General features: G+C 45.7%; 1 protein-coding gene across 4 annotated transcripts in view; it reads right to left on the bottom strand.

Annotated features, from left to right (window-relative positions):
* Positions 1 to 3109: 3109 nt before the first annotated feature.
* The window catches only part of GGTA1 (glycoprotein alpha-galactosyltransferase 1 (inactive)), a 72467-nt gene continuing 59893 nt past the window's right edge, over positions 3110 to 15683 (bottom strand). For all 4 annotated transcript variants that reach the window (XM_061154750.1, XM_061154747.1, XM_061154751.1 and 1 more), the window contains 2 exons: positions 9948 to 10085; positions 3110 to 5666 (listed from right to left, as the gene is read on the bottom strand). In XM_061154750.1, the coding sequence (XP_061010733.1) occupies positions 4973 to 5666; positions 9948 to 10085 (832 nt within the window). In that variant the 3' untranslated portion in view covers positions 3110 to 4972. The remainder of the gene's footprint in view (positions 5667 to 9947; positions 10086 to 15683) is intronic.

Here is a 15683-nt window from a genome sequence, read left to right as displayed (position 1 = left end):
AGAGTTTGAGTCTACTAAGTTATCTTTCTTTAATGCTAATACAAGAATTGAGAGCTCTCGGTGGTGATTCCTTGCTGTCCTCCGTTTCAAAAACAAAATGGTTAAAGTGTGTGGTTGTGTGTGTGTGTGTGTGTGTGTGTGTCTGTGTGTCTGTGTGTCTGTGTGTCTGTGTTTGAAAGAGAAAAACTTGAGCTGTGGAAAGAGCAAAGGATTTAGAGTCAGACAGTCCTGGGTTTGAATCCCTGAGACTTTGATCAGTAGATCCCCCACTTAACCTAGCTTTCTCTCTTTAAAAGGTATGCATCATATATCATGTATTCATGCTTTCTATGATGTTTCACACTTGTGAGTATGCTACACGCCTGTGTTATTCATGTACATAAGGTACTTTTTTTTTGTAAGGTACATTTAATAAATGGTGATTTAATACATTCTTATAACTGTAAATATTGCCATAGCTACCAGTAAATCACATGGTGACTTTGGCTGAAAGGAAAAAATGAGTCGTTACAAGACAGACAAGCGATGACAGCCCATTCCAGCCTTACAGAAACGTCTTTCTCTCCAGCTGTATGGGACCCCCAGAGTGGAAGGAGGAGACATGGCTGTCCCTTTCACCTGCCCCTTCACCCAGCTTTGCCCTCCAAGGCAAAATGCCTTGGCATAACAGCTTCTGTGTGCCCATGGGACTCAGAGTGGCCCTGCAGGCACAACCTAAAGTTAAGAATGATCACAGAGTCTTTTATTTATTTTTACATGATACATTTAAACTAATTTAATGTCCTTGGGGCAGATTTCCCAGGTGGCACTAGTGGTAAAGAACCTGCTGATGTAAGAAACGTGGGTTCATTCTCTGGGTTGGGAAAATCCCCTGGAGGAGGGCATGGCAACTCACTCCAGTATTCTTGCCCGGAGAATCTCATGGACGAGGAGCCTGGCAGGCTACAGTCCGTAGGGTCACAAAAAGCTGGACACAACTGAAGCAACTTAACACGCATGCACGTATGGGGAAGGTTTAGTACAGAAAAAGTGGGAAGTGGTATAAGCCTAGGAGCATAAATAGTTTTTAAAATATTAATTCTTATAGCAAAAAGTCCCCTTTATTAGATTCTTCCATAAAGCATTTTCCCTGATAGGAAACATGGCCCTCTGTGTGTGTGTGTTGGGGCGGGGGGGGGGGGGGGCACTTGAGGAGCCTGAAGTGGCTCAACACATTTATCCTTGTCAGCTTCTCTGGTGTGAGCTACAGCTCAGATGCTTTCTATCTGTGTGGCTTCACCTTTCTGAACCTCACTTCGCTCATCTGCAAAATAGGAATAAGTCTCTGTTTTTTGTGCTCAAATTGTGCTCAAACTACCGCACAATTGCACTCATCTCACGCTCTAGTAAAGTAATGCTCAAAATTCTCCAAGCCAGGCTTCAGCAATACGTGAACCAAGAACTTCCAGATGTTCAAGCTGGTTTTAGAAAAGGCAGAGGAACCAGAGATCAAATTGCCAATATCCTCTGGATCATCGAAAAAGCAAGAGAGTTCCAGAAAAACATATATTTCTGCTTTATTGACTACGCCAAAGCCTTCGACTGTGTGGATCACAAAAAAACTGTGGAAAATTCTGAAAGAGATGGGAATACCAGACCACCTGACCTGCCTCTTGAGAAACCTGTATGCAGGCCAGGAAGCAACAGTTAGAACTGGACATGGAACAACAGACTGGTTCGAAAAGGAGTACGTCAAGGCTGTATATTGTCACCCTGCTTATTTAACTTATATGCCGAGTACATCATGAGAAACGCTGGGCTGGATGAAGCACAAGCTGGAATAAAGATTGCTGGGAGAAATACCAATAACCTCAGATATGCAGATGACACCGCCCTTATGGCAGAAAGTGAAGTTGAACTAAAAAGCCTCTTGATGAAAGTGAAAGAGGAGAGTGAAAAAGTTGGCTTAAAGCTCAACATTCAGAAAACTAAGATCATGGCATTTGGTCCCATCACCTCATGGGAAATGGATGGGGAGACAGTGGAAACAGTGTCAGACTTTTTTTTTTGGGGGGGGGGGCTCCAAAATCACTGCGGATGGTGACTGCAGCCATGAAATTAAAAGACGCTTACTCCTTGGAAGGAAAGCTATGACCAACCTAGATAGCATATTAAAAAGCAGAGACATTACTTTGCCAAAAAAGGTCCATCTGGTCAAGGCTATGGTTTTTCCAGTGGTCATGTATGGATGTGAGAGTTGGACTGTGAAGAAAGCTAAGCGCCGAAAAATTGATGCTTTTGAACTATGGTGTTGGAGAAGACTCTTGAGAGTCCCTTGGACTGCAAGGAGATCCAACTAGTCCATCCTAAAGGAGATCAGTCCTGGGTGTTCATTGGAAGGACTGATGCTGAAGCTGAAACTCCAATACTTTGGCCACCTCATGCGAAGAGTTGACTCATTGGAAAAGACCCTGATGCTGGGAGGGATTGGGGGCAGGAGGAGAAGGGGACAACAGAGGATGAGATGGCTGGATGGCATCACCGACTCGATGGGCATGAGTTTGAGTAAACTCCAGGAGTTGGTGATAGACAGGGAGGCCTGGCGTGCTGCAATTCATGGGGTCGCAAAGAGTCAGACACGACTGAGCGACTGAACTGACTGACTGATGAGGGAATCATGCCCTCTTGTATATCCCACGCACCACACTACATCAGCCTCCTCCACTTTGACTTTGTATTCATAACAAATGCACCCACCCTGTCATGCTAGAAATTCAGCAAGTCTCCCTTGGGGCTCCCTTGGCCAGATATATTCCCCAGAGGTCAGGGCTAGTAACCACCAGAAATGGTGATGGCACGTTTTTCCCCTTTGCCCTCTTGCCCGCCCTGACCATCATGGGCAAGCCTAATCCTACTGGCACTTAATTACTTCAGTGCATCACTTTAGGAAGCTATTTGTTGTTATAAAAATTAGCAAATCTCAACCATGTTCTTTCTATCTTTGTAACAGTGTACACATTTTTTAGGAGGACCCAAGGACTTATTGAAGTCTAAGTATTTAAAATTTTGCTACTGACAGTCCTGAACATCTTTGAGAGAAAATGCACAATCCATGACAAAGACCAGAATATATTGAGAAAATAATTTATTTAATTGTAAATCAGGAATTTTATTTTAGTTTTTTAACATTGAACTATTGATTTTTTACTTTGTCCACTTGGATTTTAAATTTAAGTGAATTTAAAAAAAAATCAAGATCCCTTCGAAAGGAAACTTCATTCCTTTTCATTCCTTTCTGATCTTTGAAGATACATCATTCCTTTGCTTTCACACTTAAATCATGAACTCTCCCTAGTCCAGAATGGATCCCCCAAAACTTGAATTATATAGAATCAAGAGTCCTAACTGACCTTTGATCTCCTTTTTCTTTTGCAAGCCCACTTTTTCAGGATTTTTGTTGGTTTTCTTTTGTTTTACTGGGTTGTGAAAAATTTTGGCAAGAACGGAAGAGTAGGAGGCACAGTAAAACAGTAGAGAAAATGGAGGTTTCATTTTATCAAAGAAGCCCGCACGGCTGAGCATCAAGCCAGTGAGGTGGCCCTTTAAGTCAATCACTTGAAAATGGGAAGCAATGACGTAAACTGGAACACAAGCAAAATATAAACATGCCTGCATATATAAATGTTGCCTCTTTTCTCCCGTTACACTGACTTGTTTAACTTTAAATAATATATAAGATTTCATAGCTTCTCTTAGAGAAAGGAATTGAATGGTAAGTTGTTCAGTCACAAGGACTGGATCTCCCATCGCCATCCCCTCTACTTTTGACACAAAATCAACTAACCATTTTATTAAACACGTCTGGTTCTTATACTTCAGTAGTGCAGGTGGGGCAAGGGGAAATGAGAGGTTCCTTGATATCAGCCCTCCAACGTGGGGCTGGATGGGCTGAGGGTTAGAGCAGATGGTGGCGGGACTTGCTGACAACTGACTATCATGAAGCCCAGGTCTGGGAAGTGTAAGTCCTGGCAATCCTCTTCAGTCCCCTACAGGTTTTTGTTTCCTCAGACACCATCCACTTCCTCTGGCCAAGGATCTGAAGACTCAAGTTCCAGAGTCTGGCATACTGAATGTGACTTGGCCAAAACAAGAAGCATCTTATAAGACAACACTGCTCTGGCTGTCATCATGGTTGAGGAGACTGGAGACCACCCACACTGCCTGGATCCATGCCGTATTTATGTGCCAACTGCATGCCCTGTGCCCCTCAGAGGAGGCACCCCACAGTGATCAGCTCCCTGTCTTTCTACTCTCTCTTTGCTTATTTCACAGCCAGCTTACTTGGAGGCTTTGTTTTCATTTCACGCTGAGCATCCACAATCTGGCTCCCTCAGATTGCCTGTGGCTCCCAACATCTTCACCATGTGCATTGGGAATCTTGACTAGTCTTGGCACAGAAGCCAAACAATGTCCTGATAAGGAAAGGACATTGACTAAACCACTTGAGGATCACCAAGGTAGACTGTCCTACTAAGAGTTCTACTGCTGCAAAAGCAGCTCTGAGTTGCTTCAGACCCAGCAGCAACAGGAAGACACTGAAATCAAGAGGATAGCCCCTCACAATCGTTATCTTGTTGCCAAACACTTCCCTTTGCATACTTCTCTTCAGTAAGTCAATTGGCACATGTAGAATGTTTCTGGCTTTTTCTTTGTCTATGACAATTTTTTTTTTTTTTTTTGGTTCAACTGATAGTGTATCCGTTCCCCACTCCCACAACCGAGAATAGATAAGAAATCACTGGGAATTTACATCTGATTACCACAGGTTCATTCTCCCGTATTACAAGGCTCAAAGTTACAAGGAGAAATAATATGTACTTGCTGTGTTGGTCTTTTGTTAGTATTTTTTTTTTAAGTTAAAATTAAGTGTTACTTTTCTGAGGAAGTAGCCAGAATAATACTCTCTCAAATTCAGAAATGTACTGGCACAAAGTCAGATGTTATTTCTAACCACATTATACTCTTTTGTCTGCCAAGACATCTTGACAAGCTTAATATCCGCAGGTAGGCCTATATGATAATCCCAGCAGTATTCCGGGGATAAGATTTTAGTGGGTTTGTTGAGGAGGAAATACTTGTTTAGATGGCTTTCATCGTGCCATTGGGCTTCTATGTCATTTTTCTTGTCCTTGAGGATTCCTTTGAAGCATTCCTGGGTGATGTTAAGGACCTGAGTAGGTGTTCCCCCAAAAATGGCTGCGTGGTAGTAAAAATCCCCTTCGCCAAAGGGAATGTATGCTGCAGACTCCTTCCGTCTCTCGTAGGTGAACTCATCGGGATCTGCTTTGTACCACCAGGCCTGTAGCTGGGCCACCGACTCGCCCAGGGTCTCCACCCCAAACTTGTCTTGGAAGACCTGGTCCACGTCCATGCAGAAGAGGAAGTCAACCTCATGCTGGATGTGGGCCACAATGTGCTCCCCGATGGTCTTCATGCGCATCATGCTGATGTCCTGCCACCTCTTCTCAGGCTTGATCTCAAACACTTTGAAGGAGCGCAGAGGACCCAGCTCTATCAAAGGCATCCTGGAGACATCATCCACCATGATGTAAAAGATGACTCGATGGCCAACCATGAAGTGCTTATTAGCAGACGTTAAGAACTCCTCCAAGTAATGCTCAATGTATCTGAAACAAAGAAGAACAGGATAAATATAACCCCTGGGATTTCTGCAGGCGTCTCCAGTGGGTCAGTGGTAAAGACTCGGCCTGCAATGCAGGAGACGAGGGAGACAAGGGAGATGCGGATTCGCTCCCTGGGAAGATCCCCTGGAGGAGGAAATGGCAACCCACTCTAGTATTCTTGCCTGGAAAATTCCATGGACGAAGGAGCCTGGCAGGCTACAGTCCATAGGGGTTGGGAAAGAGTCGGACATGACTGAGTGACTGAACACACACAATGGGATTTCTTCAGGCGATGACATGCTGTTCTCATCAAGGCACGTCCGTTGCTGTACTATTCTTTCTGGGCACTCTCCACCATTCATTCACTCAACTTTGAGGAGGTGAACTGACTTACCTGATGATTCTGGAAGGTGACTGGGCAGGCCCAGCCCCTCCTCTCTCTCGGAAGCCAGCCAGGTGGAGAGAATATGTATTCTCAACTGCTCTGGGCCCTGCAGTGTAGCTAAATGGTACAGGCCCTTCTCCAACATCCAGACACCTGCAGTTTCTCGTACTGTGGATGAGGGATGCCTAAGTCTTTCTAATTCTGTGGTTCAACATTAGGAGGCCCAGGGCCTTCAGTTTTATAACCCATATTCTTCAATATCAGCTTTAACTGTAGTGAAGGTGATCATCACTACCATCTACCTTATTTATCCTTTCTCTTATTTATTAGTTGGTTCAGACCTTGGGCAGGCGGAAGTGTGCTGGTCGTTTTTTAGTACTGTTTTATTGAGATATGATTGACATATAGCATAGTTTAAGTTTAAGGTGTACCAAGTGTTGATTTGGTGATTCATATATTACAAAAGGGCTTCCCAGATGGCTCAGTGGGTAGAGAATCTGCCTGCGATGCAAGAGATGCAGGAGATGCGGGTTCGATGCCTGGGTCAGAAAGATCCCCTGGAGGAGGGCATGGCAATCCACTCCAGTATTCCTGCCTGGAGAATACCATGGACAGAGGAGGCTGATGAGCTACAGACCATAGGGGCGCAAAGAGGCAGACACAACTGAAGTGGCTGAGCATGCAGCACACATATATCACAAAATTATTACCACTGTAGCATTAGTTAACACCTTCATCTCGTCACATAATCATCATTTCTTTTTTGCAAGAAGATTTGAGATTTATTATCTGAATAACTTTATAAGTATATAAAACAATATTATTAACAATGATCACAATGCTTTACGTCAGATCCCCAGAACGTGCTCATTTTATAACTGGAAGGTTGTACCCTTCAATCAACATCAGGGGGCGCTAGTTCTCAGGCATCTCTCAAAACCCCAATGCACACTCCAATGTCACACTGCCCTACCAGATGAAAGGGTGACATGCCCCTTAGGTCCTTTGGGGATGCCTAAGACTAACCATCGCCACTCTCTTCTCCTTCTCTGGGACCCAGAGAATGGGTTATGGGACATGAATACCCCTCCACATTACACATTCACTTTATACCAATACATTATCCAGCTACCACCATTATAAGACCCATTCAAAGACCAGAGCAAACAACCTCTGATTTAAACTTATTTTAACTACCTCACTTCCTTTTCTAATAGATTTTAATTATTAGAACATTTTTATGCTTACAGAAATATGGAGCTGAAATTGCAGAGTTCTCATATACCCGCATGCTCCCTGCTCCTTCCCACAGCTTCCCCCACTATCAGTGTCCAGCACCCACTGCAGTTCATGAACCCAGACTGACACATCATTATCACACCAAATCCACCATTTACATTAAAGTTCACTCTTGGTTGTGTATATTCTATAGGTTTTGACAAATATATAATGACAAGTGTTTTTCACTAGGTATGATATCATACAGAGTATTTTCACTGCCCTAAAAATTCTGTGTTCTGCCTATTCATCCATCCCCCTTTGTTGACCCTTGGCAACTACTGATCTTTTTACTGTCTCCATAGTTTTGCCTCTTCCAGAATGTTACAAGGTTGGAATCTGCAGCAGGTAGTCTTTTCAGATTGGTTTCTTTTAATATGTATTTCAGTAATATGCATTTAAGGCCCCTCTATCTCTTCCATGCTTGATAGAGTTTGTGTTTTTTGCACTGATAATATATTCTACCACCTAGATGTACCACAGTTTATTAATCCATTCACTTACTAAAGGACATCTTAGTTACTTCTAAGTTTTAGAAACTATGAATAAAGCTGCTATAAACATCTCTATGCAAGTTTTTGTGTAGATATAAAGTTTCAGCTTTTTTTGGTAAATACCAAGGAGTGCAATTGCTAGATTGTATGATAAGAACATGTTCAGCTTTATAAGAATCTGCTGAACTGTCTTCCGAAGCAGCTGAACCATCTTGCATTCTCGCCAGCAGTGAATCAGTTCTTGCTCCATATTTTCGCCAGCAGTTTGTGTTGTCATGTTTTGGATTTAGGTCCTTCTAACAGATGTGGTATTTTAGCTATTTACTTATTCATTCAAAAAACATGTTCATGTCTTTTGTAAGCCAAACTACACACTATCATGTGACACCATGGGGATGATAGAGAAGGAAAGAAGGAGTTGGCTTAACACAGCTTGCACCACCCCAAGACTCATGCTCAGCGAATGTGGATTAAGTTTAATTTGCTGATCACACTCACGGCCAGTTATGACATTTTGTGAGTAATAATAACTGGCATTTGTTTTTGCTCCTTAGTTGCAGTTTGGATTCCCGTTTGTTTCTACAAAAATAAACTGTGGTTTTAATATTGGTCTCTGGAAAAACCCCGGGTTTTACAGTATTGATTCTTTGAACAGAGAGAATATATCTGAGCAATATAAAGAGGGACTCTGCCATGGCTCTGAAAAAAATCTATTGTGCCCTGAAGCTTAAGAGACAATCCTAGGGGGAGGGGAGGGGGCCCTAGCGAGGTTCAACATTATTGAGAGATGAAAGCATTGCAATTGGCTCCAGGCATTGTTATTTGAAAACAAACCAAACATCACACCTCCTAAAAGTCCAAATCCACTCTTGGGAGGATTTATTGCTGCAGAGTACAAGCAGTCCCCTCCTGACTCCAAGAGGCGAGCTCGGGGTTTTCACCAGGGTGTACAATTTACTGTTTAGCTCCGTGAAGCTGCGAATACAAGGCTGAAGCCATTGTGGAGCCACAGGCCACACTCTGTTCTTTGTGGAAACATCAGGAGTAAATCAGTCTGCAGTGTGGCTGGCTTGTCACCTCTCATACCAAAGGATGAGGTGAGCTAAGCATCTGCTCCAGACTCATAACAGTACAGATTCTTCCAGTAAAAATGTCAAAACTCCAGAGTCACCCTTCTCCATCAGAGACGCCCCAGGTGGTGACATCAGGACTTGACCAGTATGGTGAGGTGATGGCTTCCGGGCTCTGGGTTGGGGACGGTCTTGGGAGTGAAGACACGCAGATCCTCACTCAGATCAACTTGGGCCTTCACCGCTCTGTGTACAAGCGAGAGGTCAACTTTCCATGTGGCTCTCGGAAAAGATACAGATGCGAAGGCCCACAGAGGGGGGTTGCAGGGAGGAGGCTAATAGAAAAAGTGAACTTTTGCTTTGGTTTCGAGAAAAAAAAAATTCTCCAAAAGAACAAAATGGGTTCTATTTTAAACTTATATCACAGCTCCGACTTTTAAGTCAGAATGATTGCAGTTTGGGGAGAAATGTCATTCTAAACAAGGAAATGGAAGCAGAAACAGGAACCCATCCAACCTCTGGAAGAGGAAGTTCTGGTTGGCCAGATCTCCGGGGGCCAAAGCCTCTAGGAGGAATAGGGCAGCTGAGGAAGCCTGGGAGGAGCGGTCAGCCAGGCTGACGTGGGGAAGCTCCGCGCTTAGTCACTTCTGTCCTTGGTTCTCAGTCTGGGGTCTTGAGCCCGTGGGAGAAACAATGACACGCATTCGCGCTGTCTAATAGCTGGCATTTTTGGAATTCCCAGAGAGGGCTGTGGAGGTCAGGGTGGAGGCGGCTCTGGGTGTGCTGGAAACTCCAGGCTCAGTGAGTGTAGCAGACAGTCTAACCTGCAACCAAGGCCTCGCTCAGGTGGGAAGCTGTCTACTCCCCATCCGCTGTCTTGTTCTCAGCCTCTTGGGGCCTCAGCAGAAAGGAACCTGAAACAGTCCTATTACTCCATTCCCCTGTCTAATGATTCAGACACGTCCATGAATAGCATCCATGAGCCCAGGGAAGGCCACCAACCTTCTGACAGTGGGACAAAGGAAAAGTCAAGGTCACTCTTATTAGCGACACCTACCTTCCGACAGCGAAAACCGTCAGGCCGACGGTAATTTTCTGCTTGGCATAATAATCATCTAAGATGGCTCTGTTGTAAGTGCCTTCCCACACCACAGGAGCCTTCCAATCCGTCATGGTCACAACCTCAGGGCGTTTACTGGTGACAAAACAGAGTCCATGAGTCAGGATGGCCTTGCTAAGGAGGGGCAGAGACATCAGACAGAAAACGGGTCAGCAGTGGCTTGAATCCTGACAGGAGTTTAACCCTGAACAGTGATGTGACATCTGCAGCATTTTCTGGGTGATGGACAGGAGACTCTGGCCCAGGTGCCTGGGGACTGCCTTAGCGGGGGCCCTAGAAGGGTCTTACATATACAGCTCATGCCCTCTGTCCCCCTTTCCTGCTTTCCCTATCCTCATCTTCCTTCTGTATCCCACCCCCATCTCCCCAGCCCCTTCCTAAGCTGCCAGGGGCATCTTTAGGCGTTATTTATCCCAATGGGTGCCATCTGACCCAGAGAAAGCCCTGATGCTGGACGCAGAGTGACATTAGAGCTGAAAGAGGAAGAAGCTGTTTCCATCTGCCTTTTGCCAGAAAGGAATTTCTGGTTGTAACCTGGGTATAGGACTAAGGGGTTTCTGGTGCTTTTGTTCATTTGACATACAAGGAGCAGACGGTCACTTAACAGAGGATCCTGCAGGCTCACAGCGGCCAGGGATGGAACACGGGGACCCTGGCTGTCACCTCTCTCAGATCACGTTTCCTCTTTACAAAGCTGGGGGTGGGGGAGGGTGTGTTCTGTGCACTCAGCACACTTGAAAGGGGCTTGGCAAAGCCAACACAAACACAGGAAGCAGCGTAAGAGCAAAGACAAACCAAAGAACTGTAAAGAGTAAATGCAGAAAGGCTGCGCTGCAGCCAGGGCCCAGGCCAAGGCAGGAATGGCGTGGGGACTCGGCTCCAACCCCGTTTGTGTTTGCAAATGACTGCCCTTCCCTGGCGGGAAGTGGAGACCAAAACACAGTCACTTAGAGCAACCCTGGTCACACAAGGGCCCCACCGCACTTCAGCCACTGCGGGGACAGGGCCAGTGACTGAGGCAAAGCCTCGGTGGCCCCATCAGGCCCCTGCTGACTCTGTGCCGGTGGCCTTGGTGAGGCTATGGAGGAGATGTCGGCAAACAGATCGGCCCACTGAGAGCTTCCTCCCTCCCTCACACATGGGTGGAGAGTGGGTTTTCACAACACTGCCCCTCCGCCATGGCTGAAGCTGAGTTTTTCCAGGGAGGCTGGGCAAGGCCAGGTCACCCCCTCCCTCACCCCAGCCCCCAGCAGACCCTCGTTCACACCTCCTGTCCCTCCGTCACCAAGCTCTGCGGTCCTCCCGTTCTAGAACCAACCAGGCCCTCCCATCCCCTCCCGGTGCTCTGCAGCAGGCCTGCTTCCCTCCTCCACACACAGAGTCTCCTCCAGAGACGGGGAGGGACACTGCTGGGCCGGCCCTCCCCACTGGGTCTTGTCTCAGACCCCACGGCCCAGCTCTCCCTTCACACCCGGGTATGTCAGCGGCGTGTCTGCACCAACCTGCATGAAATACTTTCACACACACACACACACACACACACTTACTTTCTCAGATAGTCCTTGCAAAAGCCCTGTCATGTATTATGTTCTTTGTACAGATAAGAAAACCAAGGCTCAGAAAAGCTTGTTGACTTGTCCAAGGCCAAACAGCTAAAGGGGATAACTAGTGTACCCTGGATACTTCCTATAGAACAAGCCACAGTACCCAGGGCTTCACCCTTCAAAGGAAGCTGCTATTTTGATTCCCGTTTTAACAAAGCGGAAACTGCAGCACAGAACTGTTAAATAACTTGTTGGAGGTCACACAGCAGCTAAGGAGCCAAGCTGGAATCTGAACCCAGAGAGTCTGACTCGGGAAATCCATGCTCCGAACCACTGCATCTATTGCTTATTGTGTTGGATATTTACTTGCTAGGCTGACGAACTAAAAACCAGGTCTGTCATCATTTCCATTCAACTTAGATATTTCAGCATTTTTATCAGTACAGATGAGAAATGAGCTTTTGTATTTTGTTTTTAGAAGCTTATGGGATGCTTTTAGTCATATAAAACCCCCAGCTTTGTTGAATGACTAGATTTCAAACCAGAAAGACCACACACACACACACACACACACACAGGCTTATTCTATCACCACTGTTTCTGAATGTAAACCCTCCCATGTATTGTTATCTCACCCATTGCCATTCATAGTGTAGCCTGTCAGGGATCTCTTAGCCATTCTGACCCAACCCATTAGCTAAGCCATGCAGCTGCGTGTGAGCTGAACATTTGGTGAGAGGGCAACATTTTTAAGAAAGGGAAGAGAAAGGGGAGGAGGAAAAGGAGGAAAGGATGGTATTCGTATTCCAGGCATCGGGGCTCAATCCTCGGCTTTCATTCTTTCACTGAATCCTCACAACCTCTTTCTAGGGTGGGTGCTGTCATCACCCTAATTTCACAAATAAAGAAAGCAGGGGGTTGGAGAGTAGGAGAAGGGAACTACCACTTAATCAACAGAAGGGGTCAGACCAAGGCACTAAATCCCTCCAGGCACTTCTGCTAAGTCCCTGCTCCCTGTCAGGCCCCATGCTGAGCCCCGAGATCAGGAGAATGAGACCTGCCTACCCATCGAGGGTCTCAAAGTCCTGACAGGTGGCCAGCCTGCCACCTGCCACTCTTCCACTGCACGACCACTCAGTTCTACACCTTCCAGAAAGGACTGAGTCAAGACACCAATGTCCAGTTTGGTTACTTGATGGGGAAGATTCCTCTGAGCAAGGGAAAAAAAAATGTAGTAATATTAAAAATTAATGTTTCATTAAAAATTAAAATTTTCTATTTCCTAGCTGTTAATTATTAAATTCCATTGGCAATTCCCACATGTCAGCGACCCTGACTAAGAAGCCAGATGACAGGCTGAAAAGGCAGGCCCGAGGGGAGGACGAGGGGGTGGGAGGATGGTTGAGATCAGCTTCCTGGATAAACCTCCCCCACCCCAACCCGGGAAAAAAAAAAAATAAAGAAGTGACAGCAGGCAAGCTACACATGTGTAAGACCAAAAGATGTCCAAGGTCACCAAGATGGGGCTCTAAAAGGAGGAAAAAGTGCCAGGAAAGACGGAAAACTGCCCAAATGCCTTCTTTCCAAGCAGCATATCTGCTGTGTTACCTCCGCTTGTCGGATTCCCCAAGTATAGGCCAAAGGTTTCCCACAACATAGAAGGGCCTCCATAACCCAAACATATACCTACCTAGGTATTTGGTAGCATTTACACCTTACGTACTTATTTATGGGCTTACCAGGTGGCATAGTTGGTAAAGAATCTGCCTGCAATGCAGGTAATGCAAATTAGATCCCTGGGATGGGAAGATCCCCTTGGGTAGAAAATGCAACCCATTCCAGTATTCTTGCCTGGAAAATTCCAGGGAAAGAAGAGACTGGCAGGCTATAGTCCATGGGGTCACAAAGAGTCAGACTTGACTGATCATGTGCATATGCTTATTAATGGGAACACTGTGGTCCCCAGGGGCTGGGCAGAGGAAGTATTAAAATTCTATGAATCAGGTAGCAGTTCACGAAAGATGTAGCATGCATACAGCATGTTCTTTACTGGACTCCTTCCAGGCTGAAGGACAAAGACAAGAGCTGTGGGATGGCAAGAAGGAGATGATGTGGGAAGAATTTTGGAGGAAGAACTAACAGAACATGCTAATGGATTAGACTGTGGGATGGATGAAGGAAAGAGTGAAGGATGAATTGGAGAGGTCTCCTGGACTCTGACTTAAATAGGAATGAGAAGAACGGGGGTGGGGTGAATCAAGAACTCTGTGAGACACACAGTTAGACATAAGCGGGGGCTCAGAGAAAACCTTTGGACTTAAGATGTAAATGTGGGAGTCATTCTCCCATGGATGGTATCTAATGCCATGGAAATGGATGAGAGCACATTGGAAGATGGAATAAAGAAAAGAGATGAGGATACTGGACTCAACCTCCAGAAGCTAATATTTGAGGCCTGAGAAAAGGGAAGGGCCCCATTAAGGAGACTGAGAAAGTAGGAGGAAAATTAAGAGAATGTGATGATATGAGGCTAAGAGATATTGATATAAAAATGTATCTACAATATACTTAACATGCTTCTGGTAGTTTACAGAAAAGGATACATTTCTATTAAATATGTCATCTGTGAATTCAGTTGTTCACCTTTCATTCATTTCTGCAAGAAATACACTTTAGTGCCCTGAGAAGGCTTAGATTTGGTGTCACTACAAATCAATATTCTTTAAATATCTGCTCATCATTCATTTGGAGGACAATGGAGAGAGTGACAGCTTCTGGTTGTGATCTGTTTCTCTTCTCTGACCAGACTAATGCAGCCCTGGCCCCCGCCTCCAGGTCCCACTCGGCAAAGCAGAAGTACCACAGTGAAAGTGTGCTACCCTCCTTTGAAGTAAGCTTGGCAACTAATCGTTAACTCATCTAGCTGGCCATTGAGGGGGCTCTCGCCCCCGTCACACACACACACATATACCTAAGGGGCTTATCAAACCACAGTGCTTCCATATTCTTACATTTCCAGGAATGGTTTAGCATCCCATAGATGGCTACCCTGTTTTCCAGCTCCTTAAATGATACCTTGGGGGGAGGGGGGTGGAGGTGGGGGAAGAAAAATTCCCATCCTTTCACACTGGCATGGATCCTTTGTCCCAAAATAAGAGAACTTGCCAGAACACATTCAGTCTTTGCAGAGCCAAGATCCCTCATGCTGTCATAGCTGCTGTTCTCCCCTGATCCTCCTCCTACCTCTACAGCCGCTCCTGCTCCTTTTCAGACTTCTCTTCCTCCACTGGCCCTTTAAACGCTGACGTCAGATATCGGCCTGGTGCCTCATCCAGGCCTGCAGATCCCATTGCTCCTCTTCCTACATATCCACCACCTATCTTCTGCCACACTTGGGGCACTGCTACAGACTATTATGTCCCCCCAAAATTCATGTGTTGAAACCTAAGGGGTGGAGCCTTAGGGATAGGATCAGGTCATGAGGGTAGAGCTCTCATGAATGGGATTAGTGCCCTTAGAAAAGAGGCCCCTGAGAGCTCCCTCTCCCCTTCTACCACGTGAGAACACGGTGAGAACACCGTCATGAATACACTAGGAAGTGGGTCCTCATCAGACACCACCCCGTCTGGGGCCTTGATCTTGGACTCCCCAGGCTCCAGAACTGTAGGAAATACATATTTGTTGTTTATAAGCCATCCAGTCCATGGTATTTTTTTATAGGCCTGAATGACTATGATAGGCACCCTATGAATCTCTGTCCAGTGGCCCCATAAGTTCCTGAATCCATACACATCCCTAGCTGAGCTCATCACCCCTCCCCTTCACCACTTCTAGACCCTTTTCTGGTCCATGGCACCACCACCCACCGGTCTCTCAGGACTCATAGTCATCCCGGACAGCTCCCGCCTCCCTACTCCCCAAACCACTTCCTTCTAAGTCAGGCTGCTCACAGCTCCTTAATCAACCTTGGCAAATACTAGTTACACGTCTAGAGCCCCTACAGGACCGTGCACTTCTTGAATATAACCATGCTGATTGATTTTTCCTGTCTCCTATACCTAATACAATGTCTAGTACAGAATTTTTTACCATGATTCACAGTAAGAAATACATCTCATGTCAAAAACAC

Source organism: Dama dama, chromosome 11 (assembly GCF_033118175.1).
Source record: "Dama dama isolate Ldn47 chromosome 11, ASM3311817v1, whole genome shotgun sequence".
NCBI classification, from domain to species: Eukaryota; Metazoa; Chordata; class Mammalia; order Artiodactyla; family Cervidae; genus Dama; species Dama dama.
Note: the sequence above shows the minus strand (reverse complement) of the source record. Positions and strands in the feature narration are given on the sequence as shown.